The 26,984-nt window shown below is 43.4% G+C and overlaps 1 protein-coding gene across 1 annotated transcript in view; it reads left to right on the top strand.

Annotated features, from left to right (window-relative positions):
• The window catches only part of LOC309553570 (venom factor-like), a 424,228-nt gene that overhangs the window by 215,928 nt on the left and 181,316 nt on the right, over window positions 1-26,984 (top strand). Inside the window, exons 23-24 of the mRNA XM_082254842.1 lie at window positions 15,512-15,598; window positions 21,276-21,479. Of these exons, the coding sequence (XP_082110968.1) occupies window positions 15,512-15,598; window positions 21,276-21,479 (291 nt within the window). The remainder of the gene's footprint in view (window positions 1-15,511; window positions 15,599-21,275; window positions 21,480-26,984) is intronic.

The raw sequence follows: 26,984 nt of genomic DNA, 5'->3' as shown, positions 1-26,984 counted from the left end.
TCAGTCATTTTAAATGAGGGTACACCCCAAAAGAGTGAGAAAGATCAAAAATAGAACAATGGCTGGGTAAGGTCGGTATCCATCTCTATTCTGCACAAGGTACAGAAAAGTCCTGTGGGATCCATGCCTGGTTCATTTTAATGAACGTGAGCTTGTCCACATTGTCTCTGGACAGGCGGCTGCGCTTGTCTGTGATAACGCCCCCAGCCATGCTAAATACCCGTTCAGATAATACACTGGCTGCAGGGCACGCCAGCACCTCCAAGGCGTAAAGGGCAAGCTCAGGCCATGTGCCCAATTTGGAGACCCAGAAGTTGAAGGGGGCAGACCCGTCATTCACTACATGTAGGCGTGTGCACACATACTGCTCCACCATGTTGGTGAAATGCTGCCTCCTGCTAAGACCTTCCATATGAGCTGCTGGTGCTGTTGTTTGTTGTGGCGTGCTGACAAAGCGTTTCCACATTTCGGCCATGCTAACCCTGCCTTCTGAGGTGCTGGCGGTGCCCTGGTTGCGTTGGCGACCTCTTCCTCCTCCTCCTCCTCTGCCTTGGCCTTGTGCTTCCACTGTGGCCCCGCTGTCAGGTGGGAATGCCAGCAGCATTGCGTCTACCAGCGTGCGCTTGTACTCACGCATCTTGCGATCGCGCTCCAGTGAGTGAATTAAGGATGGTACGTTGTCCTTGTAACGGGGATCCAGCAGCGTGGCCACCCAGTAATCAGCACAAATTAGAATGTGGGCAACTCGTCGGTCGTTGTGGAGACACTGCAGCATGTAATCGCTCATGTGTGCCAGGCTGCCCAGAGGCAATGAAAGGCTGTCCTCTGTGGGAGGTGTATCGTCTGTGTCCTCTGTATCCCCCCAGCCACGCAACAGTGATGGCCATGAGCTGGCCTGGGTGCCACCCTGCTGTGAACATGGTTCCATCTCCTCCTCATCCTCCAGAACTGTGCCCCTGCTGGACAATTGTGTCCCTGGCGTTTGTGGGTGCAGGAACCCACCCTTGGAGCCACTTGCGAATGACTGCCCTGAAAGCCTTGGAAATGTTACCTCTTCATCCTCCTCCTCCTCCTCATCCTGTGCCACATCCTCTTCCATCATCGCCCAAATCGTTTTTTGAAGGAGGAATAGAAGTGGGATAGTTAAGCTGACAACGGCGTCATCGGCACTGGCCATGTTGGTGGAGTACTCAAAACAGCGCAACAAGGCACACAGGTCTCGCATGGAGGCCCAGTTACTGGTGGTGAAGTGGTGCTGTTCTGCAGAGCGACTCACGCGTGCGTGCTGCAGCTGAAACTCCACTATGGCCTGCTGCTGCTCACACAGTCTTTCCAGCATGTGCAAGGTGGAGTTCCACCTTGTGGGCACGTCACATATGAGGCGGTGAGCGGGAAGGCCGAAGTTACGCTGCAGCGCTGACAGGCGAGCAGCAGCAGGGTGAGAACGCCGAAAGTACGCACAGACGGCCCGCACTTTCTGCAGCAGCTCTGACATATCGGGGTAATTTTTAAGGAACCTCTGCACCACCAAATTCAGCACATGCGCCAGGCAAGGGATGTGCGTCAAACCGGCTAGGCCCAGAGCTGCTATGAGATTTCGCCCGTTATCACACACCACCAGGCCGGGCTTGAGGCTCGCTGGCAGCAACCACTCATTTGTCTGCTGTTCCATGCTCCTTTACAACTCCTGCACGGTGTGTGGTTTTCCCCCAAACAGGCAAGTTTTAAAACTGCCTGCTGTCGTTTACCCCTGGCTGTGCTGAAGTTGGTGGTGAAGGTGTTACGCTGACCGGATGAGGAGGCGGTAGAGGATGAGGAAGCGGAGTAGGAGGAGTTAGGAACAGGAGGCAAACTGAAGCGCCCTGCAATCCTCGGTGGTGGAAGGACATGCGCCAAATTGCTATCCGTCTCAGGCCCATCCGCCACTGCATTTACCCAGTGTGCCGTTAGGGAAATATAACGCCCCTGACCGTGATTACTGGTCCACGTATCGGTAGTTAGGTGGACCTTGCCACAGATGGCGTTGCGCAGTGCACACCTGATTTTTTCCCCCACTTGGTTGTGCAGGGAAGGGATGGCTTGCCTGGAAAAGTAGTGGCGGCTGGGCACGACGTACTGTGGGACAGCCACCGACATAAGGCTTTTAAAACTGTGCGTCTCCACCAGATGGAATGACAGCATTTTAAAGGCCAAGAATTTTGAAATGCTGGCATTCAGGGCCAGGGGTTGCGGGTGGGTAGGGGGGTACTTCCTCTGAAGTGTTTGGGAGATGGAAAGCTGAACGCTTCCACGGGACATTGGGGAGATGGTTGGTGACCCAGGTGGTGGTGTTGCTGACAGATCGTCTGTTTGCGGGGTGGCAGGTGCCGGTATCACTACAGAGGTGGATGGAGAGGCAGAGACTGCTGCAGAAGAGGAAGCAGGAGGAGCCAGAGATCTTTCTTGTTTTTGAAGGTGTCTACTCCACTGCAGCTCGTGCTTTGCACTTAGATGCCTGATCATGCAAGTTGTGCTCAGGTTGAGAAGGTTTATGCCTCACTTCAGGCTCTGATTGCACAGGGTGCAAACCACTCGTGTCCTGTCATCAGCACATTTTCTGAAGAACTTCCACGCTAGAGAACTCCTTTGAGCTGGCTTTGGTGCGCTCGGTCCCTTGCTGCTTTGGGCAGTAGCAGGCGTAGTGTCTAGGGCACGGCCGCTCCGCTTCTGCACCCTGCTCCCTCTTCTGCTGTGCTGGTGGCTCTGTGCGACCACCGCCTCTTCCTCCAAACTACTCAGGTTAGCTGCATGACCTTCATTCCATATGGGGTCGAGGACCTCATCGTCCTCCACATCATCTTCCACCCAGTCTTCACCCCTGCCCTCCTTGTCGGTCTCCACAATTCTGAGTGCCGCAGCAGTTGGCACCTGCGTTTCGTCATCATCGGAGACATGCTGCGATGGTCCTTCCATGTACTCATCTTGAGAAATAAGTGGTTGGGCATCGCTGCACTCAATCTCTTCCACTTCTGGGGCAGGGCTAGGTGGATGGCCCTGGGAAACCCTGCTGACAGAGTCATCAAAAAGAAGAAGAGACTGCTGCATGACTTGGGGCTCAGACTGCTTGCCTGATTTGCAAGGGGGTGAGGTGAAAGACAGTTGGACATTGGCTGCAGGTGCCAACTCTGACCTTTCTGCAGTAGACTGGGTGCGAGACAATGTGAAGGAACTGGAGGCACTGTCAGCAACCTAATCTTCTAACGCCTGTACTTCTTCTGGCCTTATCACTTCTAGAGGCGCATGATGCCCTACCAAATACTGCTGCAGGTTCTGTCGCCTACTCACACTTGAGGAAGGTGTTTCACTTGTGTGTGTAGCTGGCACAGATCGACCACGTCCTCTCCTTGCAACAGGAGCTCTACCAGCAGCACCACGACCCAGGCCACGGCCCCTATTTGACGGTCTTCTCATATTTCTGTAGTTTATGATCTTGCCCTAGAAAGGTGTTTATTGAATAGCGGAACAAAACAACAACAGTATCGCACGGGTGTATCTCACAGTCAAATATGCAAACTATGCCGCAATTTAATTTTTTTTACCCCAAAAGGGTGTTTATTAAATAGCGGAATAGAAAAACAGTATACAAATACAACGGGTGTATCTAACAGTCAAATATGCAAAGTATGACGCAAATTTAATTTTTTTCACCCCAAAAGGGTGTATATTGAATAGCGGAATATAAAAAAGGATACAAAACGGTGTATCTCACACGTACAAACACAGACTAGGCCCCGATTACAATTTTTTGTACCCTAAAGGGAGGATGAGGAAGAGGAGTAGGAGGAGTTCGGAACAGGAGGCAAACTGAAGCACCCTGCAATCCTTGGCGGTGGAAGGAGATGTGCCAAACAAATTTAAAAGGTGTATCTCACATGTACCGATACAGACTATGCCATAATTTAATTTTTTACACTCCAAAAGGGTGTATATTGAATAGCGGAATAGCAAAAATTGTATAAAACGGTGTATCTCACACGTACAAACACAGACTAGGCCCCGATTACAATTTTTTGTACCCTAAAGGCAGGATGAGGATGAGGAAGAGGAGTAGGAGGAGTTCTGAACAGGAGGCAAACTGAAGCGCCCTGCAATCCTCGGCGGTGGAAGGAGATGCTCCAAACAAATTTGAAAAGGTGTATCTCACATGTACCGATACAGACTATGCTGTAATTTAATTTTTTACACTCCAAAAGGGTGTATGTTGAATAGCGGAATAGGAAAAATTGTATAAAACGGTGTATCTCACACGTACAAACACAGACTAGGCCCCAATTACAATTTTTTGTACCCTAAAGGCAGGATGAGGAAGAGGAGTAGGAGGAGTTCGGAACAGGAGGCAAACTGAAGCGCCCTGCAATCCTCGGCGGTGGAAGGAGATGCGCCAAACAAATTTAAAAAGGTGTATCTCACATGTACCGATACAGACAGTGCCGTAATTAAATTTTTTACACTCAAACAGGGTGTATATTGAATAGCAGAATAGAAAAAATTTTACAAAACGGTGTATCTCACACGTACAAACACAGACTAGGCCCCAATTACAATTTTTTGTACCCTAAAGGCAGGATGAGGAAGAGGAGTAGGAGGAGTTCGGAACAGGAGGCAAACTGAAGCGCCCTGCAATCCTCGGCGGTGGAAGGAGATGCGCCAAACAAATTTAAAAAGGTGTATCTCACATGTACCGATACAGACTATCCCGCAATTTAATTGTTTTTACCCCAAGGGTGTAGATTGAATAGCGGAATAGAAAATATGATATCAAAAGGTGTATGTATCTCACACGTACAGACCCAGACTAGGCCCTGATTACTATTTTTGCACCCCAAAGGCAGGATGAGGAGTAGGAGGAGTTCGGAACAGGCAGGAGGCAAACTGAAGCACCCTGCAATCCTCGGCGGTATGAGATGCGCCCCAAAAATTGGAAAGGTGTATCTCACACGTACCAATACAGACTATCCTGCAATTTAATTGTTTTTACCCCAAGGGTGTAGATTGAATAGCGGAATAGAAAATATGATATCAAAAGGTGTATGTATCTCACACGTACAGACCCAGACTAGGCCCCGATTACTATTTTTTGTACCCCAAAGGCAGGATGAGGAGTAGGAGGAGTTCGGAACAGGCAGGAGGCAAACTGAAGCACCCTGCAATCCTCGGCGGTATGAGATGCGCCCCAAAAATTGGAAAGGTGTATCTCACACGTACCGATACAGACTATCCCCCAATTTAATTATTTTTACCCCAAAGGGTGTAGATTGAATAGCGGAATAGAAAATATGATATAAAATTGGTGATTTTTCAATAGCACATGTGAACACAGCAGGGTCTTATATCAGTCAGCTCTGCTGCAGGCTATGAAGGAAAAAAAAAAAAGAAAATTCCCCTTTAAGTTTGTAATTTTTAAATAGATTAGTACAGACTATGCCACAATTTAATTTTTTTAACCCAAAAGGGTGTATATATTGAATAGTGGAATAGAAAAAAGTGTATAAATTTTAAAATCACTAGCACATGTGAACACAGCAGTGTCTTATATCAGTCAGCTCTGCTGCAGGCTATAAAGGGGGAAAAAAAAGAAAATTCCCCTTTAAGTTTGTAATTTTTAAATAGATTAGTACAGACTATGCCACAATTAAATTTTTTTAACCCAAAAGGGTGTATATTGAATAGTGGAATAGAAAAAAGTGTATAAATTTTAAAATCACTCAATAATAGCACATGTGAACACAGCAGTGTATTATCACAGTCAGCAGCACTGAAGGAAAAACGCTGCACACAACTGACTGATAAAAAAGATTTTTTTTCTCCCTCCTCTTCAGCGGGCAAAAAGATTGTGTTCACTGCACCACCCCACACACAGCAAAATCGATGTAGAACACTGACCCTGCCTATTCTCCAGCCTCGCCCTAAAATGATCGATAAGATCGGTCACTGGCACTGCAAACCCCCCACACAGCAAAATCGATGTAGAACACTGACCCTGCCTATTCTCCAGCCTCGCCCTAAAATGCCCTAATAACTCGCCCTGCTTGCACTCCGACCTGACCCTGAATTCTTTTCGGACACAATATAATTTTTCACTGTCTGTCCCTAATCAGCAGCCAGCATGTATGATGTGTGCTCTGTCCCTAATCTACAGCAGAATGACGCGGCGCGCTGGGGCTCTCGAACTTATAAAAACATGGTCACATGCTTCAGATGGCCAATCACAGCTACTAATACATTAGTAGGCATGGCTGGGATGGCTTAAGGCACACCAGTTAAACGCTTGTTGAATGGCTGTTGAAAGCTTACCATTAAAAGCGCGCCATTACATACAAACCCGGAAATAAAATGACCGAACACAGATTTTAAACCCGAACATACAGTAAAGTTTTCGGGTCCGTATTCGGGTAACAAAAATCCAATTATTCGGTACGAACACGAATAATACAGTCTGTGTTCGCTCAACACTAGTTACCACCATTACGGAGGGCTGTCAGAATGCAGCACTTCCAACCTTGCTTCAGGAAATGCTGCATTCTGCTTTTGTGTGCGCTGGCAGAGGAATTTCCACTCACAGAGAAACAGTTGCAGGTAGCAATCCAACAGCGCCTGCAAGAAGAGGGCAGTTTGAAGATGTGTTGGTCACTTCTGATATGAGATCATTCTTTCAGCCGACCCATCCACAGCTGTCCTCCGTATCCAGCATCAGGGAACGCCTAGACCGACCGGTGTCCGACTACATCAGGTTAACGGCTGATGTGGATGCTCTGAGAAGTGATGAACCCCTGGACTACTGGGTGGGCAGGCTTGACCTCTGGCCAGAGCTTGCAGAATTTGCAATGGAACTGTTGGCTACCCCCCCGTCCAGTGTCCTGTCCGAAAGGACGTTCAGCGCAGCAGGAGGGATTGTGCCTGATAAGCGCACTTGCCTAGCTCACGACAGTGTTGACTACCTCACATTTATAAAAATGAATGAGGCATGGATCTCGGAGGAATTTAACACATGTGACCAGTAGACCATGTTTGATTCAAATTCCTGATGACAGCCCACAAATATCCGCCGCCACCCATAACAATTCATGGTCCCTGTCTTAGGTAAATACAGCGGCATAAAAGGCCTTTTATGTCCATTGAATGCCTAATTGCTACAGTCTGTCCCAGCTCCACACAGCAACCTCTCCCTACACTGACAAAAGACTTTTGTGGACCTATTTGCAAGTGACTTGTGTCACTATACAGTCTGTCCCTGCTCCACACAGCAACCTCCAGCCACAGAATACAAAGTTCTTTGCTGTCAAGTGAATTGCCTGTGGGCTAATTTTTGGGGCCTGTACTGGCCAACACTTACTTCTGTATCCTGTGAATGCCTAATGTACCTCCAGCCACAGATATTTATTTGACATGTATTTACCGGCTGCTGTCAGTTCTGGCTGATTTAGAAAAAAAAAAAAAAAAAACATTTTTTGGCTGAAAAGAAAAAAAAAATTTTATGGCAACTTTTCCAATAGCAATACTTCTGGTTTGTCAGTGTCCATGTTGTGGGGCTACGTGTGCACAGCTAGTAAGTGTTTTGTTGCTCCAAATATGACCTGGAGGTTTTTAACGTTCACCTGCCATTAAAGTGAATGGGGTCCGCCGCGAACTTGCGGTTCGCGAACATTTGAGAAAGTTTGCGGATCGCATTCGCGAACCGCCCAGTCTGATGTTCGTCCATCACTAGCAATGGCAAGCATAAAATTGGTCAGCGCACCCACGTGATGACGCTGACTAAAAACATTTTAATGAATACACCCCATAGCAACTGGACTTGGTACTTGTTTACGCTGTCATACAGAAGCCTTTAGATGTACTTTATTACATGAATATTAAATACTATATATAAAGAGCATTTGCCACCAATACTTCTTTTTCAAGCTTTGTAGGTAAGCATTTAAATCACCGTAAGGAATTCGACAATAAAATCATAAGTGTAATAGGTCAAAGAGGGCACCAAAGAAAACATCCTTAGGAGTTTAAAGTCTTTATTGTACAGCTGGTTACAACAAGCAAGGCAAAAGACATCCAATGCAATTCAGGGGACCCCTTCCTTGCATGCCCACCAAAATGCATTGCCTGTCTTTTGCCTTGTTTTTTTAACCAGTTGAACAATAAAGACTTTGGACACTTAAGGGTTTTTTTTCATTTGGCACTATCTTTGGCCTATTAGGCCGTAAGGTGAACTAGGAAAAAGTGGATAGAAAATGATTTTCGTTCCCACGTCTGGGCACTACTTTTTAAATGCATTTTTGCATAGACAATACCATTGTCGACTTTGGGTTAAAAGTTCTCCGCAAAATTCCCTGCAGTTTTGCGAATTAGAAAAAACGAAAATCTTATGCTGCTAGTTTTGTTTATAACTTTGTTTAAAAACATTTTAACAACAAAAAATATCTTTCAAACTGCCAACTATACATATACCTAAACATTTTAGACAGGTTTTGGTGAATTATATTCTCAAGTGTGAATGTAGACCATGAAATATGGCAAATTTTTTGAAAACTTTATTCAAATTCACAGATTGGCACAGAGCAAAATTAAACAAAAACATTACAAATTGAGCAAAACTGAGATGTTTTATACCTCAAAAATTTCAGTAGGTGCTTTGTAATCACACAAAGAAAGAAATATAAGCACACTTTGGTCCAAGTTGGCGTAAGTGACTCTAAAGTCTACCATGTCGCCCTAATTTTGAATTCTACCAAAAAAATAGACAATTCTACAAAAAATTGTTTACAGCTCAAAATAACCTTAAATTATAACACAGCGCATATTTACTCATCGGTATCATCACTATCAGAACCATCATCCCATGTTTCCTGTGAAACATTTGCACAATTTTGGCACCGACATAAATCAGTACAAGACAGTCTTGCAGACATACAGGAACATCTTTCAGTCTCACATTTGCTATGTTTGCAACTGCAGTGGACTGCCTGCAGCACACTATCAGGGGCAGTATTTCTAGTCATCCAGGTCACTGTTAACTCACCATCCTCGAGGTGCCATCCATTGCCAATGGGTGAAGGGGCACACATTATACCTTTCAGAGAATGTCTCATTATGGCTGCTTGGTAATTTGCCCTTTTGCAGTGTTGGTACAGGGCGTCACTTGTCGGGGGCATGGATAGTTCTGGCAAAGCTGACGACGCCATGCAGAATGCTTTGTATCTAGCATCGTTCACATTTTCAGCAGATGACTGTCCATACAGGTGGCACATATATGTGCAAAGTAGCTCAAATGTAGACTGGTCTAGGTTAAAACTGCTACCCAGATTTGTAAATGCAGTCAGATATTCTTCTTTCTCACAAGCAACAGAAAATGCCTTTCTTTTGCCTTTGCCATAAAAGGCACTTGTAGAGTCACAACCTGAGAAGGTATGGATCCCAATAAGTGCCAAACAGACACGTGTGCCAAGAGCTGATGAGACCTTAGCTAAGTCAATGAGCCTTGTTTTGTTGCCAACCCCTGTGAAAAAGTACAACCTACATGGTAAATCTGGCTGCAGACTTAAAGCAATCACTGCCACATCAGTATCAGTGCTCTTGATTACTACAGTTTGATGTTCCTGTGCAGCATGTTGTGCATGTAAAAACACCCTGGTGTCACATTCCTCATGATCACATGTCAAATCTTCAACAGCACTGAGAGTTTGTAAACCGTCCATTACTGTCACAAAGTGACACTGGTCTCCGTGTGCCATGTACAAGCTTAAGTCCTTCCCCACAGTGGTTAGATCAGCCTCTCGCCAAACAACATAGAGGAATTCTGCCAGTGCTTCTTTGTTTGTTCCATCTGATAGAAACTTTTTCCATTGTGTTGGTGTTTTCTGATCCCATCCATAAATTTTCACCAGTTGTGTACCACCACCAGCTCTACGTGACCGTTCTAGGTTTTTAATACTCATTTTTGGATACTGGTCAATCACAAAGTCTATCCGTGTACAGTTGTGCTTCAGACCAAGCTTGACCATGTACTGCAGTATGGTGTCTGCAAGCTCTCCAAAGGTACTTGGTATGGACCGAATGGCTTGAATGACTGCCATGCCATCAAAGAGAATAGCTCCATCTGTCGGAACTTTGTCAACTAAACAGTCTCCACCTTTGGTTTCCAATAAATCCATAAGAGCTGATTTGTTTGTTTTAGCAAGTGAACCATCAGCACTGGCTAAAGGATATGACACAGTTCCCAAGGAGTAAGATAGAATTTCCCGCAGGTCTATCTTTCTACTTTGACCTATGATGAGTAATCTGGAGAATAGTTTCTTGTCGGCACGTAGAATCACTTCCTTGCCTGCTGCAGATTTCTTCTTTGTCTGTGCTTGGTTACTAAAGGTCTTCAGTTTTTGTGTTTTGATGGGAGCAAATATGTCAACTGATGATGATAGCAGTCTTTGGTCCATAAACTCTTTGACAGCATTTTCCCCCTTTTCCGGAGCTGAAAGCAAATCCCTCATGATTTCTTCAGATGCTACTTTTCCAGAGCTAAGACACACAATGCCATCTTGGTGTGTGTCAAAATGATTCAGCATGGAATCTATGGTGGAAATTATTCTGGTCACAGCTTTTTCATCAGCATGAATTCGTGTGCTGTCAAGGTCTTTTCGTTTCCTTATATCGGGAGATTTACCTGCCATTGCCTCACATTGTCTTGCTATGGCAGCCCTTTCATGTTGCGACAATATCCAGCGATAGACTGCAGCTCGATTCTGTGTTATCCCTGTCCAACCACCTTTTGTCTTGGAATCTCTGTTGCATGTTTGCTCTATGGCCTGGTCACAAGCAATTGAGGCAAATCCATGGACACTTTGACGTTGGACAGTCCACTGGCCTTTGACACTGAGCTCACTGTGGCAAGAAGGATGTGTGAGGGGCAAGTTGACCATTTCCAGCCAGTATGAGGGTAAATACCTAGCATAGTTCACACAATCGTATGCAAAAAACCATGCCATCATCAAGCGTACTGATGACAGGTGAAGCTGCCAGTCGGACTCTCTTGTTGCTCTCACAAATAGGAGGAGTATCTGTACCATGGAAATATATGAACTCCAGAAGGCAAACGTTGGGTTTTCTGCGCTCCTTTTCTTAACAAAGTCTTCATACTTCGAACACATTGTGCCAAATTTTTCATTTGTACACAAACATCCATTGTTCTGTCCAGGAATGCACATTTGATCTCGTTCATGACATCCAGATACTCGTATCTCTCCTTTGGTGGCAGTGAGTCTAAGAAAGTGAGAAGTCTGATGCGTTGCAAACTCTCATACAGAAGTTTGTGTGCCCTCATGCTGCGGTTGTAATGATGACCACTGATCACTCCATTGATGGATCCTGGGGCAACAACTTCAGACTCAATGAGTATGTCTTGCAGCCCTGCATCTCCAAACCTTTTTCCTAGAATGCTCAGGTAGGACATGCATGTGTGAAATTCACCTAGTCTAATCACTAAACGCTTAGTAAAGTCATCATCTTTCTAACGGATTTGCTGAGCTTTGGCATATATAGCTTGGTCAAAAACTAAGACTATATGTTCCAGTTCGAGCTGATTAGCAATTTGGACACTTTGCTTCAGAATTGTGTTTACTGTTGACATCTCTGTCGGTGAAGCCTCAATGACTGGAAGATAATACAGTGCTGACTTTTGCAGAGGGCCATCACCTTGAAGCAATGTATGGAAACCTGTCCAGCTTGGTATTGTGCATTTTTCAGCATCTATGGACTTGACAAAAACATATGCCAGTTCAGTTTGTACAGCAGTTGCAGTGTTACATTTGTATGCGTCCGCCTGTAATGGAACACTGTCATGATGAAACAAGTTCTGTGGTCCTTGTCTTTTAGACAGATGGTACTGTTCTACAGGGATGCTAGGGGGTGCTTTCAGTGAGGAAACTCCCTTCTGTAGTGGTTGTCTGTTTGTTGTTGACACAGGTTCACCTACAGAACTTTGCAGCATAATCCCATTTGTGTGGTGGGTAGTTCCACGACCTGACAGTGTCTCCTCCCCAAAGTCAATATTGTCCCACACAAGTATTGTAGGAACCTTCTGTGAGAATCCCTTTGGTATTTTGTCTCTCCCCTCTACTAGTTGAAGTTGGGCAAGGCTAGTGTCTAGACTGACAACTGTGTCCCATAATGCACAATGTCCTAGTCTATTTAGAAGTGACACAATTTGTGACGAACCTGTTAAATGGCAAACTGTTAGACCAAGACACAATGATTTAGGAGTCTGCTTCCGGCCCTTAGATGCAAGATACACAATGTCTTGACAGATAGAAATCACTTTTAGATTCAAATCATCTGGGATGTCAACATAATGGGCTAGTGTTGGTTCCTCAGTTGCACCAATAATCCAGGAAATCAAATTGTACAGTTCAATTGGCACAACAGATTTTGCTTCACTCACATTTAAGTCATTTGCTGTGGGTGGCCACGGGCATTTCCTACCATGAGAGTCACATAGAAGCGTCTTTAATATTAATCCTGCACTGTAAAGTGTCCTTGTGTCCTCTGTAGTACTTATAGAGGCTATTGGTATTTGTGTACCATCTTCTGCATTTGCCCTGTTTTCACAGTCACTTTGACTAGTTACCTCAGTTGACTCAGTGTTTTCTGTACCTGATGGATGAGGTAGCCTGTCTATCAGCTTATCTGCAGATAATGTCTCAACAAAAACCATCTCACTGACGTTGCGCTTCTTGGGGCAGTGAAACACCAGCTGGGGGAAATCACGGGCCAACCTCCTCTTCAATTTATCCTGCCTGAATAAAAAAGATAGTGAAAGATGATCACAATGGTATAAATAAAGATATATTCACACTAGGGGTTGAACAACTCCCATTTTAACATTAACTCCCATTTTAGTGCAAAACATTTTTATTGATGCATTATTATAAACCAACCCCATTATTTGCTGATGCTATGTCCGACGCAGTAAAATATACATTGGTCAGATTGCCTGTCAATTAAACTACCCGCAAAGGGTCTGCTGTCAAAATGATTTGCATTTCTCACCTAATGCAAGCGGTTGCCTTTTCAGATGAGTGTGCATTGCACTACACTTCAGGACAGACTTACTTTGCAAGTTAAATTTGTACAAGCTTCTTCTGTTGTCTTCTGCAACGCCGTCATGTTGTTGGTATCAAAATAAGCACAATCATAGTGTCACATGATCAACGCGACTAGTCGATGTCAAACTTAAAGCATCATGGCATTACATTAAGGTCGACTAGTCTGTTCAACCCTTAATTTACACTGATTTATCATCAATAGATTATACATGTTGTTAAATATGATTAATATTATTATTATAAATTTCTTTTTTGTGAGGTTTTTGGGCATAAACGTTCTTTCCAAATGCCAAAGACATGTGTGGTATTCAAATTACCTGTAGTTTGAAGCATCAAGATCTTCATGTTTTTTCACCAGATTTAAAAAGATCCTTCTTAGCTGAGTCATTGTCAACACCTCTTGGTTCACAATTATTCTTTGGCGAATTATCCTTTCACAGAAGATCTTGTAGCTGGCATCAAAGATTGGCTCGTTTCTGAAAAGAAAACACATTAAAAACAGACAAGATGCATTACTTTATGTGCCATAAGTACTGCACAAAGGCTTCAATTGTAAATGTAACATAAATGCAAGCAAATCTTTTAAATACACTGCTAAATTAATTTGAGACTTTTTTTTTTATTATTATAGATCAAGAAAATTATTTATAGTTTCTTCTACCTTAACAGATCACTAAACATTCACTAGTCATTTTTAATTGCTGGTGCTAGCTGTGCAGTCAAAACGGTGTTTACAGACATTATATAATATAATATAATATAATGTAATAACTCACTGTTCTTCTGAGGTCTCGCCGGTAACTGTTGCATTGGTCTTTGTTAAGAACCTGGTGTACTGTCGATAACAGGACTTGTGGCATCGCACCTCCAGAGACACACAGTCTTTGTCTTGAATATGCACAGGAATGCTAGTGTCTTCCTTTATCTCAGCAGCTTTCAGCAACTGGCCTGTAAATAAATCAAAACTAATTAAACTAATAAAGAAAATTAAACCATTAAGCAAAAACCACTGATCAAAAGTGTTAATTGTTAAACAAAATTGAGTTTTCTGGCTGTAGCTGTATGCAAAACAATGCAAATCTGTTTTTGACTGTAAAATAGACATTCAATAAATTATGTAAGTTAATCTTGGTACCATGCATATGGGAACAAAAGTGCAAAACAATCCAAATCTGTGCCTAACTATAAAACTACCATCAAGTACATTTTTGTAATTTAAATTGAGTGTGTGTGTGTGTGTTTTGTTTTTACCTACCTGCTGACAATGTTTCTGCCTGTGAAAGATGGTCTTTCTGGCGTTTGCCTCCCACAGTAATGTACTTCTCAGTTTTCTTGCAAATGATGCACAAGGCAGGAAGCACAGGACCAGCACAAGCTACTGGCAGGCCGGTCCTGGACCTAAGTTTCTTTGTCGGACTTTCCACTGTAGCGATACTAACATTACTACCCGATGGCACAGACTGGTCTTGATGAGTTTCAGGGAGCTGTGTGGCCCGTTTCTCGGCCGTATCCAAGCGCTTTTTGTCAATGAAACGCCTGTAGCAAGTGGAGTGAAACCCCGCGTCTTCGGGAACATTGTCAAACTCGATTTCTATACAATGTTTGTAGGTTTCTGCTATTTTCTGACTCTCACCTCGCAAGACAAGCCACCGTTTGACGCAGTTTCTAAATGTATCCCATCGTGTGCGAGTAAAATCATTTGTGTCTTCTGTCTTTATGGACGTAAGATGCATGTAGCATTGTTTAAAACGCTTTTTACGAACTTTTGAAGGAGGTCTGGGCGTAATTTCCTCTTCTTCACTAGTAGATATCGATAACAAGGGCGCAGACATCTTGTACGAATGTTTACATGTCGCCCCAGAAAAGTGGCCACCTTATTGGTCTAGTGGAAAGCACGTGACTATTGTTCCGCAAAGCCTCATCACTGATGAGAAAAATATTATTACGCGAGGAAAGAACTATTGCCGACTTTAAACAGTAATAAAAAAAAACTGCAGGATTACATGTGGAGAACTTTTTTTTTAGAGCCTACAAACAATAGCTCTTTTTTTTAGAATGAAAATTATTTAGTGCCCCATATATGGGAACGGGAGTAAACGAAAAACGCCCTCACCTTACGGCCTATATTACATGGCTCAACTCTGGGGAATGACCTCTGCTAGGGGAATTTTCGTCTTTTTGGTGAGCTGCCAAATACAGGCCAACTGTATATGACTTTGACACATTAAATAATGCATTTATACACACAAAAAAAATCTGTCTGGAATTAGTCTTAAGGAAGATCAGTTTGTTTTATAATAGATGTCTGTAATGGTTGGGCAGCAGCCTGCACCGTGAATACAGTAAATGTACTATGCGCTGAATTTTCCTCTTTGCTCTTGTAGGTGGAGAGCAGTTAGTGAATGTCAAATCGCTCAAGAATAAGAAGATTGCTCCACAGTCAACTATTTCACTCATCGTCAATGTAAAAGGTTATGTATCTCCCAACATTTTTTTTTTAATAGGTGGGGCTACTTTAAACTCTTTGTGTCTGGGAAATTGTTTTACTTTTTAAAACACATTCTAAAATCAGTTAGTTAATTACTTAGAAAGCAGATATGGAAGTTGCATTTTTTGTTGCACTATTTTTGCACATTTGTTTATCAAATCTGTATATTCATAAAAAAATATACTATAAATACATTTTAAAGTGAAATAGTCAGCACTATCATCAATATACATAAAGCTACTATTTGAAGTTGATATACAAATAACTTCTAAGTGATAATACAACAATAATTGCAGCTCTTAGATCCTAGATAAGAAACATGAAATTCAGTGTCAATATGCAAAATCACAGATATAAATCTTTAAAAGTGAAGTCCATAAATTCCTTGTGATGATCCAAAAGGGGAAGCAGCTGCTGAAAAAGCTCATGGCTGCAGCTTCAGTATGAGGGCTGCCATTGCAAACATCCTCTGAAAATGCTAGATGTCTGGCTACTCTTGTCTTTAGTATGTTTCAGACACAGTCACAGAACAAAGATGCTGTATATGAGCGTCAGAAAAGAGCCAGATCTAGCTATCGCTATACTAGCCAGCAACTCAAACAGCATTGAAGTCAGAGCATCAGAATGCCAGCCAGGGAACTAGCATTCTTAATAATGCTGGCCTCCATTATTCTCTCATGACAGTGTCCTTTTGATTGCTTACTTTATTCAATAGGAAAGTCTAATCCTTTGATGCCTTGTTTACTAAAGAATTAAGTAATTGACTAATGGCACTCTGAGAACTTGACAGTTTCCCAGAATCAGGCTCTATAATGAATCAATGTAGGAGGCTGATTTATTCTTACTTAACAGTCCAAGGCAACCTTTCTCAAGCTTTTTACCCCAGAGGAACCCCTAGTATAATTTTAGGGTAATTGGGAACCCTAAAGGAACTAAAACTAATTCATTGGGGGTCAATGGGGAAAATTGCCCTTTCATTGGTGGTCAGTAGGAGCAATGCAAACCTTACAGTGGTGGTCACAATGCCACCCCTAAAGTCAGCTAAAAAAGATCATTGGTGTCGCAGCGCTGGCTTGGCCACATAACATTGGTCCTTGAACCAATTGAAGGAAGTTAATCTGCCATAGCTTAAGGAACCTCTGGAGGAACTCTAGGGCTCTGTAGGACCTTGGTTGGGAATGGTCTAAGGAATCCTTACAGCAGCTTCTTCTGATTTCTCATCAGTATTTGAATATGGCATGGAGGGTGCATACTATCACCCAAGAGGTTCTTGGGGCAGGACAAGATAAGTATGCAGCAGAAAAAGTGTTAAAGCCCAACTGACCTTTGAGCACATTATCAAATGCATCAAAAGAAAAAACGTGCAAAGTCTTCAAAATCACACACGTTTTTGGCTCCTTAGACTTTAATGACCTAATCCAGTTAGGGTTTAAATTTACTTTACACATTGGGGTGAGGAGAGAAAGGGATAAAGGGCTTCCTTAAAGAGGAACTTCACCCCACACCAGAAAATTTAAAAAAGACACAATTCAAAATATTATTACCTTTTTGGTTGTATAACCATGCTCGCATTTCCATGCAAGTTAATGTTGCCTAGTGCTAATTCTGTTCCGCACCACAAATCCACTGGAGAATCCGATTATTTATATGTTGTCATTACTATGGCAACGTGTAAACAATATGAATCTCAGGTAGAGTGTTGAGGCGCATGCATGGGATTAACGCATGGGAATTACGTTCATTTCCCAGGAGTCTATGGGCAGAAAACAGAAAGGTATTTACAAAAGAAAGAGATTGTATGAAATTTATGACAGTTAGGGGGTAAACCAGAAACTCCAAATCCTTAGCACTCACTGTCTGCCACAATCAACAGTGCACGTGCATTGCCAAGAGGGATGCTGCCCTCCTCAAGTGGGGAAACTCGGCAAACACTGTAAAAAGACAAGGGAGGGCGCAAACGCCTAATGCATTACCACCAATACCATGTTTATTAATAGAAAAACGCCAAAAACATGCTCACAAACATGAGAAGGTACAAGCTTATCATATAACAATTACAATACAGGCAGGAAGTCAGAGGAGAAATTACCACTCCATGTAAGCCCAGGAGATGCCACAGAAGGTAATACCACAGGTGCTGGCCCGCCTCGCCACCACTAGGGATGATCAAACAGTTCGGGTCGACCATCGGTTCGACCCGAACATTGACTGTTCGAAATTCGGCCGAATTCCAAACTTTTTGCGGAAAAAGTTTAGAATTCGGCAACCAGAACCGACCAAAATGCAATGGGACAGGAACTGGGCTTTAAAAGCCTGTGATTGGTCCAGAACCATCAGTAAAAGCCAATTGAGGGGGCAGGAGAATGCTAGGAATGTGATTGGAGTGACTAGGGGGTCCAGAGGTCAATCAGTAGCGAATACGCCCCCCAGTATATAACAAAGCCCCGCCAAATCTCTAGCACTGTAAAACAGGGGCTGTGGAAGAGAGTGGAAGCAGTTCAGTTACTCCTGCTTCAAAAGTGTCATTTAGCAATTATTATGTGTGAGGAAAGGGATATCTAGTGTAGTTAGGGTACTATTTTCCAAAAAAAAGTTAGGGTACTATTTTCCCAAAAAAATGCCCAAAAAAACGCCTGCAACAACACACCTGGGCGTTTTTGTTGCAGGCGTTTTTTTGGGCATTTTTTTGGGCGTCTTTGGAGGCAGGCATAACATCTGAACTTCTGTATAGGGGTATATATACACACACACACACACACACACACATATATGTATATATACACATACACACATATAGGTGTGATAGGAGCGGAGCCCTATGCCTGCAAATAATTTCATTAGCGCAGGCATAGGGTTCTGCTACTTTCACACCTATATGTGTGTATGTGTATATATCCATATATGTGTTTGTGTATATATACCCCTACACAGAAGTTCAGATGTCATGCCTGCCTCCAAAGACGTCCACAAAAAAGCCCAATAAACACCTGCAACAAAAAAGGTGTGAAAATAGTGGAGCCATATCCCTGCTCTACTGCAATTCTAAGACAAACTATCTTTTTTTTCTGGTTCTGGACATGCTACAGAACTGAAACTTTACAGGTACATTTTTTTGACCCCGCAGGCACTAAATCCAAAGAAATCTCATTTTTTTTTTCAATAATTTTTTCAAAACTTGGCTCTCTATCAAAAACGAAAAATTTTAAGAACTTTTTTTGTGTGATTAATAGTCCCTGGGGCATGACCCAGAACCCTAGGAACTTTTTAGGGGCATTTATTGGGTTTTAGGGCTTCAAATGGTGTTTTTTGATTACCGACATTCGGGTCCCATTGATTTCAATGGGGTTCTGGAATCCGGACCCGAACTTTCGGGAATTTTGGGTGTTCTGGTCGAACCGAACTTTTCAAAAGTTTGATCATCCCTAGCCACCACGACAAACAAAGAAACTTGGAATAGGCAGCCGCACACCGCAATAGGATACCAATAAAAATGTCTTTATTGTAATATTGACAGATGCTGTCACAGGAATGAATGGTAGGTTAATATGTTTCACACTTCTTGTGGTTAGTCATAATAGGCGATTTCCAAAAATGCTGCTGTTGGAAAGCTGATGTGTTTCAGGGGACAAGCTCCCTTCCTCAGACCTGATTCAACTTGTCACAATCCTGCCATTTGTAAACAATAATATTATATAAGGTGCAAAAAGAGGGTGAAGTTCTTCTTTAGGGGTTTAGGGTAAGCTTCTAGATTAGGGGTCTTAAGTGTTGCAGAACAGGTTAAGGGTTTAGAATGGAAGGTTAAGCATTAAAAGCCTAACTATTATGCTCAATTCAAACCACTTCATTCTTAATGGTTCCCCAAACACAGACAGCAGTTGCGCAAAATGCACACCACAACATGCATTGCAAAAATGCATGAGGCTCACTGTAAAAAAAAGGTGCAGGAGTTGCTTTGGCACATTTGTCGCTTATAGGGCAGCCTATTCAAGTGAATGTGTGCAACAAACAAGAAAAATAGTACGAACAATCTGTGACGCAACACGCAGGTGTGAATTCAACCTTAAGATATAACTTAAGTCAAAACCTTTTCTTTTAGTTTTGGATAGAATGAAGAGGGATTTGAACCCCTGTCAGTTTTTATTGCTGTCTGTGCCCCTGGTAAGGAAATTCACCCTCTCTATTCTATCCTCTTTACCACTATCATTGAAAGTGAAAGTAAAAGAAAATCCAAAATTGTGGGTTGTCCCCAGAAAAGTAATAGAGGGGAAATCTTCCAATGGGGACACTAGTTCTGGTGACCTCGGGGTCCCCAAGGAATTCCCTTAATTTACAGGGATTTCCTCTCACTTCCAGTTTGGCTATGGGACAGGAAGTGAAGGGAACTCTTCACAATGTGACACAGATGGTGAAAAAAAAAAAATGACAGGGGTTATTACCCTCCCTTGCTCTATCCAAAATGGAAAAAAAAAGTTTTGCCTATAATTTTACTTTAAGTGTTAGGGTTAGGCAGGTCTTTTTGCTCACAAAATAGGTGGACGTTCTCATATCACCCTCCCCTCCTTACTCCATGCACCCTACCCCCCCTCCTTCCCACCAGGGCAGAGAAGGAAAATGGCGCACGCAGCACACTAGTACAAATGGTGGGTGTGGTCAAGGCTCAGAATTGTGTATCAAACAGGACGTAAAGGTTCAAGAATGTATAATGCACAGAGTGCAGGGCTTAGGAGTTCATATAATGCAGGATGCAGGGTTCAGAAGTACATATCACACAAGGTTCAGGAATGCATATTGCGTAGGTTGCAGGGTTCAGAAGTGTGAAATGCACAGGGTTCAGGTGCACAGGTGCAGTGTTTAGGAGTGTGTATTCTGCAGTTCCCAGGAGTACATATTGCACAGGGCTCAGGAATGTGTATTCTACAGTGTTCAGGAGTGCAAATTCTGCAGTGCTCAGGAGTGCATATGCAGTGCTCAGGAGTGCGTATTCTGCATTGCTTAGGAGTGCATATCACGCAGGGCATAGAAAAGCAGTAGTATGTACTGTACAGGGTGCAGTAGTGCACATCATGCAGGACTCAGGAGTGCATACTGCAAAGGGGCGCATGGCTCAAGATTGTGTATCACACAGGGTGTATGGCCCAGGGCATAAGTCTAAGAAGTGGGTAACACAAGCCATTGTACAACCAAAAACTACCTTCCACCCTCTGTATCCCCAGGTATGATAGTCTCCCCATGCAGGTCCTCATTTCTCCTTTTTCCCCTTCTTGCTTTGCCTGCTCTCTCAAGGCACCCCGGGAAATGTAATTTTTGCTTTCCTGCTTCTCCTTCCCACAGGACTATGTCACAGTGTGGAGACTACTTCTCCTATCAGTACAAGTTCCTCCCAGAAAATTTTCTGTCTTTCCCAGGAGGCATAGCAATCCATATCCTCTTCCTCTGTGTCCCATGGGTGGTGGGCAGGAACTAATAGGGCTGCTCACAGACCGGTAGTAGCAGTGTTTTGCCAAAATTGGAACAGTTAGGAGGTACATAATGAGATGCCAGCAAATTCCTTCAGGAGTGGTGATGTGATTACACTAATCAACTGATCATACTGAATAGCTATGACAAAAACAAAGAGAAAAAATAGTTTTAACTAATGTGTTTTTTTCATTTTATTTTAGGATCTCCAATTGCTGACTTCATAGAAAAATCCATTGATGGCAAGAATCTAAATCATCTGATCATACTACCAACTGGTTGTGCAGAGCAAACTATGGGGAAATTGGCACCGCTTGTCATTACCACCATGTTCCTGGACAAAACGAACCAGTGGGACAAAGTTGGACTTCACCGCAGGGCAGAGGCCATAGGCCTTATGCAGACAGGTAAACCAAGCTAGCCATCCTTTGGCAGATATATAAAATCCATATACATATTGTAATTACTTTAAGTCTGTCTATGTATTGACCTTATAATGGAAGTTGAATTTAGGCTTACAGGGGGATTATCTACATTACCAAATGGGTGTATGTGATTCCTGCGCTGTCCAGAGTCTTGGAGACTCCCTAATGCTGCACCACTGGTACTGATACTTAACAGTTAAAAAAATATTATAGTGGGGGTAGTGGCACGCTTTAGGGGCTGGATGTCGGTATATAAATAACAAAAAGTAGTAAAATAGTGTGTGTTGGGTATTAATTTGAAAAAAAAATGTGATCCTATAATTATTCGTTTTGATAGGTGTCCATCAATAAGTGCTGATTGAAAAAAGTGCTGAGTGCTTTGGTATTAAATGTGCTACAATATTGGATATAAATCATAAAATATTAGGCAGTTCCTATTATGTTTGTGATTGTGCAAATAAAGGTGCAATGTGCTTCCTAAATCCTCAAATACGTAAAGATCAGTTAACGTATATCTGATAAATATCCAGGTGTGCTGACATCAAGTATTTCATCAAATAAATAAATATTCCACCAATACCATAAATGATTATTAAAACACTTGAATAAAATGTTCCTATTAAGTGAATAAATAATATAGTGACATATAAACAATGGTGCTCATCTAAAGTGCTGCGTGTCTCCTACAATCACCTTATAACAACCAAAAAGTGACCACAATGAATATAAATAAATGGTCATATATTAAAAAATATATATTAAAATTGTTTCCAAAAAGAGAGTCCCAGACTGTTCCAAAGTTGAATTGCAATCCTTTCTCTTATTTATGGGCGTGCTTAGTATGGGTAAAGGGACTTGATATCCTCCACCTTGTGTGTCACCTCTATGTGTACCAAACTCTCACCTTAAGAATCAAGAAAATACTCCTGTGGTATATTTCCAGGATATTAGCAGATGCTGCTCTCCTTAAACGCTATCCATTTTCAATCCGGGTCACCGGTACAGATTCCCACTAGATCGGAGTTTCCTGGACTCTTATCCACTAATGACCGATTCGGTCCGCTTTCCTCGCACTATCCTCCTTTTTGTCTCAAAGAAATAGGACTATCATGGTGTAGTATTAAGTACTTTTTATTCCCACATATACAGAGATACACTTACACTTAGTAGACTTGAATTCGGCCGAATTCGGCCGAATGTAAACATACATTCCTTAAAACAGGAATAACCTTAATCTCCTCCTACCCAGCCACTGCACATATAAAACCGGGTGGGCACTTCCTCCTTCTGAATGTAGATTCCTGAACGTCCTTCAGAAGGAGAGAGATTGCGCAGCCACGTGCCCGCACAGCTGCGCGATCCCAGTGTGCCTGTGTCCCCCAGACACAGCGCAACACCGCTCAGCAGGAGGGCTCTGCGATTGGCCCTCCTTTTCATATGATGGGTGTATCCAATCACAGCCATCATGTAATGTAAACACAGCCTGTCAGTGAGGAGAAGGAGAGCAGATCTGTGCTGCCAGCCTGGGATCAGTGAGTTTACAGCATTTTTACTGCTTTTTACACACTGATTACCTAGCTAGTGTCCCCAAAAGATTGTCCCCTTTACAGTGAAAACACCTGTCACACATCTGTCCCAGTAAAATAATCTGTCCCAGTGAACATCTGCCACATCTGTCCGTAATCATCTGCCACATCTGTCCGTGATCATCTGCCACCTCTGTCCGTGATCATCTGCCACCTCTGTCTGTGATCATCTGCCACATTTGTCCATAATCATCTGCCACATCTGTCCATGATAATCTGCCACATCTACCCATGATCATCTGCCACATCTGTCCATAATCACCTGCCACATCTGTAATCATCTGCCACATCTGTCTGTGATCTGCCACAACTGTCCCATTAAACATCAGCCACATGTGTCCCATTGAACATCTGCCACATCTCTCCCAGTAAACATCTGCCACATCTCTCCCAGTGAACATCTGCCACATCTGTCCCAGTGAACATCTGCCACATCCCAGTGATCAACATCTGTCACACATCTGTCCCAGGAATCATCTGTGCACATCTGTCTACATGGCTAAAGAATTATCCAGGACCTTCAAAAATTAGATAGGTACTAAATAAAATGTGTAATTTATGCATTTAGAACGACTGACTGTGCTACTTGGATGTTGGGCCTCTGTATGTGGTCATGCTGTGTAAATGTCTCACACATGTGGTATCGCCATACTCAGGACAAGTAGCAGAATGTATTTTGGGGTGTCATCTTTGCTATGTACATGCTATGTGTTAGAAATATCTTATACATTGGCAACTTTGTGTAAAAAAAATAAGTTTTCACTTTCTTTCCACATTTTTCAAAAACTTGTGGAAAAAAATGACATGTTCAAAAGACTCCTTATGCCTCGTAGAATATACATTGTGGTGTTTTCTTTCCAAAATGGGGTAATTTTGTCAGTAATTCTATTGTCCTGGTGCTCCAGGGCCTTCAAAATTGTGATAGGTACACAGGAAATGAAATGTGTAATTTATACCTTTAGAACGCCTGATGGTGCTACTTGGATGTTGGGACTCTTTATGTGGCCAGTCTGTGGAAATGTCTCACACATGTGGTATTGCCATACTCAGGAGGAGTAGCAGAATATATTGGAGTGTAATTGCAAGTTTATATATGACAATTTTGTGTAAAAAAAATTCTTCATTATCCAAACTATTATGGGCAAAAAATTGCAACTTCTAAAAACTCACTATGCCTCTTACTAAATACCTTGGACTGTCCTCTTTAAAAAAATGGGTGATTTGGGGAGTATTTGTACTGTTCTGAAATTTTAGGGCCTCAAGAAATGAGAAAATTAGTCAGTACATCAGGATTGATAAATTTTCAATGATATGTAGCCTAGCATGTAGGCTCTATAACATTGGACAAATTTTTGGAGAAAGGCGCAATCCGCCGGGCCCGCCACAAATCGAGGCCCCGGTCTCGGCCCTCACCGCGGCTGAGGCGGACGCCTCTCTCATGGATATGGCGGCCCCTCCACCTTCCTCAGTGCCATCCTTGGGTGACCCCCAGTCGGACCGCATTGCCCAGACTGTGGTAGCCCTTCTCTCCCCCACTATATCTGCAGCAGTGCAAACGGCTGTAGCTGCAGGCATGCAGGACATAAAGAAACAGCTCACAGCTCATTCACACAGGCTGCTTGAAGTGGAAAACCGTGTGGCCAGCATGGAGGAGGAGATATACAGTTCACACAGTTTTGAACAAGCCCAAGACAGGACAAATCAATTTTTACTGCAAAAGGTGGAGGATTTGGAAAATAGAGCGCGCAGGAGTTAACTCCGCTTAAAATAGGGATTCTGGAATCCATGCCACCATCATCCATCCCGGATCTCTGCTCCGAACGGATCGCGGAGGCTTTGGGTCTGCAAGGTATTTGCGTCGTCGAAAGGGCCCTCCGCATGGGGATTCACTCTTCTGAACGCTCCACGTCGCACCCGATCATAGCCAAATATTTGAATTATGCCGACAAATCCGCGATCCTTCAAAAATTCAGGCAATCCAAATCCCTCCATACCGATGGCGCAAAAGTCCTGATTTTTGCGGATTATTCAGTGGAAGTGGCCAGGAAAAGAAAGGCTTTTCAGACTGTATGCTCAAAGCTGCATCAAGCTCAAATCAAATTTACGTTGGCATACCCAGCGTCACTTCGCCTGCGTGCACCTTCAGGCGAACAACTTTCTTTTCAGGACTCATCGGAGGTGGAAGCTTTTGCTCGCTCTATCCAGGCGGATGGGTCTGATCCCCTTTCATCCAAAACCTCCTCAGCTCAACGCCCCCTGGTCCAGAGGAGCCCATGTAAGGAATCTCCCAAGCGGCAAAAATATTCTGACGTTGTCAGTGGCAATCGTTTCCTCCCTCACCGCTGAAGAGTCTTGGATCTTTGACTGATGTTCTCTCCTCTTCCGAGGGTATTATTGGGGTCACGTAAAGTATAATTCCACAAACTGTTTTTTTTTTTTGTCTCCCCAGGTTACAACTTGGGGGCTGTTTTGAGATCCTACCCTCTGTTTCACTCTTTTTGCACAGTTGTGATATACTAGTGTTTTCTCTATGCAATATGGGTTGAGATGTTCTTCTATTGCAGCTCAAGTTTCATGTTTTGCTACCGTTAATGCTGTACTGTGTCTGAATCGGGCACTTCCTTCTTTCCCTCATGGGTCAGGTTTTGGGGGTCCGTCGCCCCTTCCCCCCCCCCTCTTGTAGAGGTGATTTGGGACGGGTTGGTTGAAGGCCTGCTCGTGTCCGCACCAAGGGACTTGCCGTCGGCCGCAGTCACAGCATTCGGAAAAAAGTGAGGTCCCTGATGTACTTTTCTTCGATTACCCCTTTGTTTCTCCTCTTCCTGTTCCCTATATCCCTTCCCACTGCTTCTCTCCTACCATCTCTCCACTCGATTCCACGGTTGGCATTGGCCTCTACTTGGTATCAAAAATCACCTGACTGTCGACACTTACCTACAGCTCCCAGCCTACACCACCCTTCCATTTCCCTGCTATAACTACATGTGATGTCATGCCTTTCCTAGTACTATATCCCTCTTCTCCTGACCCTCCACGAGGATTCTCTCATGGAATGTTAGGGGTCTGCGATCCCCAATTAAGTGGATGAAGGTTTTAAGACACCTTAGGAGGCTTAAAACTGACATTGCCCTGTTGCAGGAATCCCATCTATCCTCCAATGACTTCTTCAGGATGAAGAAGTTGTGGGTGGGCACGATGGTGGGCTCAGCCGCCTCAGGTCATAAAGCGGGTGTGTTGATGTTGATCCACAAGCGGCTCTCCTGTGACGTCCTTTACCTCTCCTCAGACACTAGTGGTCGTTATGTCTCCGCACATTTGAAGATAAATGATAGGGAAATATTGTTGACGAATGTATATGCTCCTAATACACCAGACCAATCCTTCTATAGAGACTTATCCACCCATCTTCTCAACTATCCCCATGTCCCACATGTCATAGGCGGTGACTTTAACTCCCTCATGGATCCACTCCTAGATAAATCATTGACGAAACCTAAACACACCCGATCTATCTGCTCCACATGTCCTAGGTCCGTTAGCGCAGGTTGTGGAATCCCTCCATCTTATAGACGTTTGGCGTCTTCACCACCCCACCGACAGGGAATTTACGTTTTACTCCAATCTGCATAACGTGTTCACCAGGATAGACAATTTCTTTTCCTCGGCCAATGTCCTTCATAGAATTGAGGACCCAGATATTCATGAAATCGTTATTTCTGACCATGCCCCTATCTCCCTAACTCTAGATCCCCCTGATAAACAGGCAGACTCCAGTCTGTGGCGATTCCCGGGATACCTACATAACAACTCTGACTTTCAGCCTTACTTGGCTAAGGCGTGGGAAGAATATGCGGAGGTCAATGTTTCGCATGCTTCACAGCCCAATTTGTTCTGGGAACCA

The sequence above is a fragment of the Pelophylax lessonae genome (assembly GCF_965119305.1).
Source record: "Pelophylax lessonae genome assembly, chromosome: 4".
In the NCBI taxonomy this organism is placed as follows: Eukaryota; Metazoa; Chordata; class Amphibia; order Anura; family Ranidae; genus Pelophylax; species Pelophylax lessonae.
Note: the sequence above shows the minus strand (reverse complement) of the source record. Positions and strands in the feature narration are given on the sequence as shown.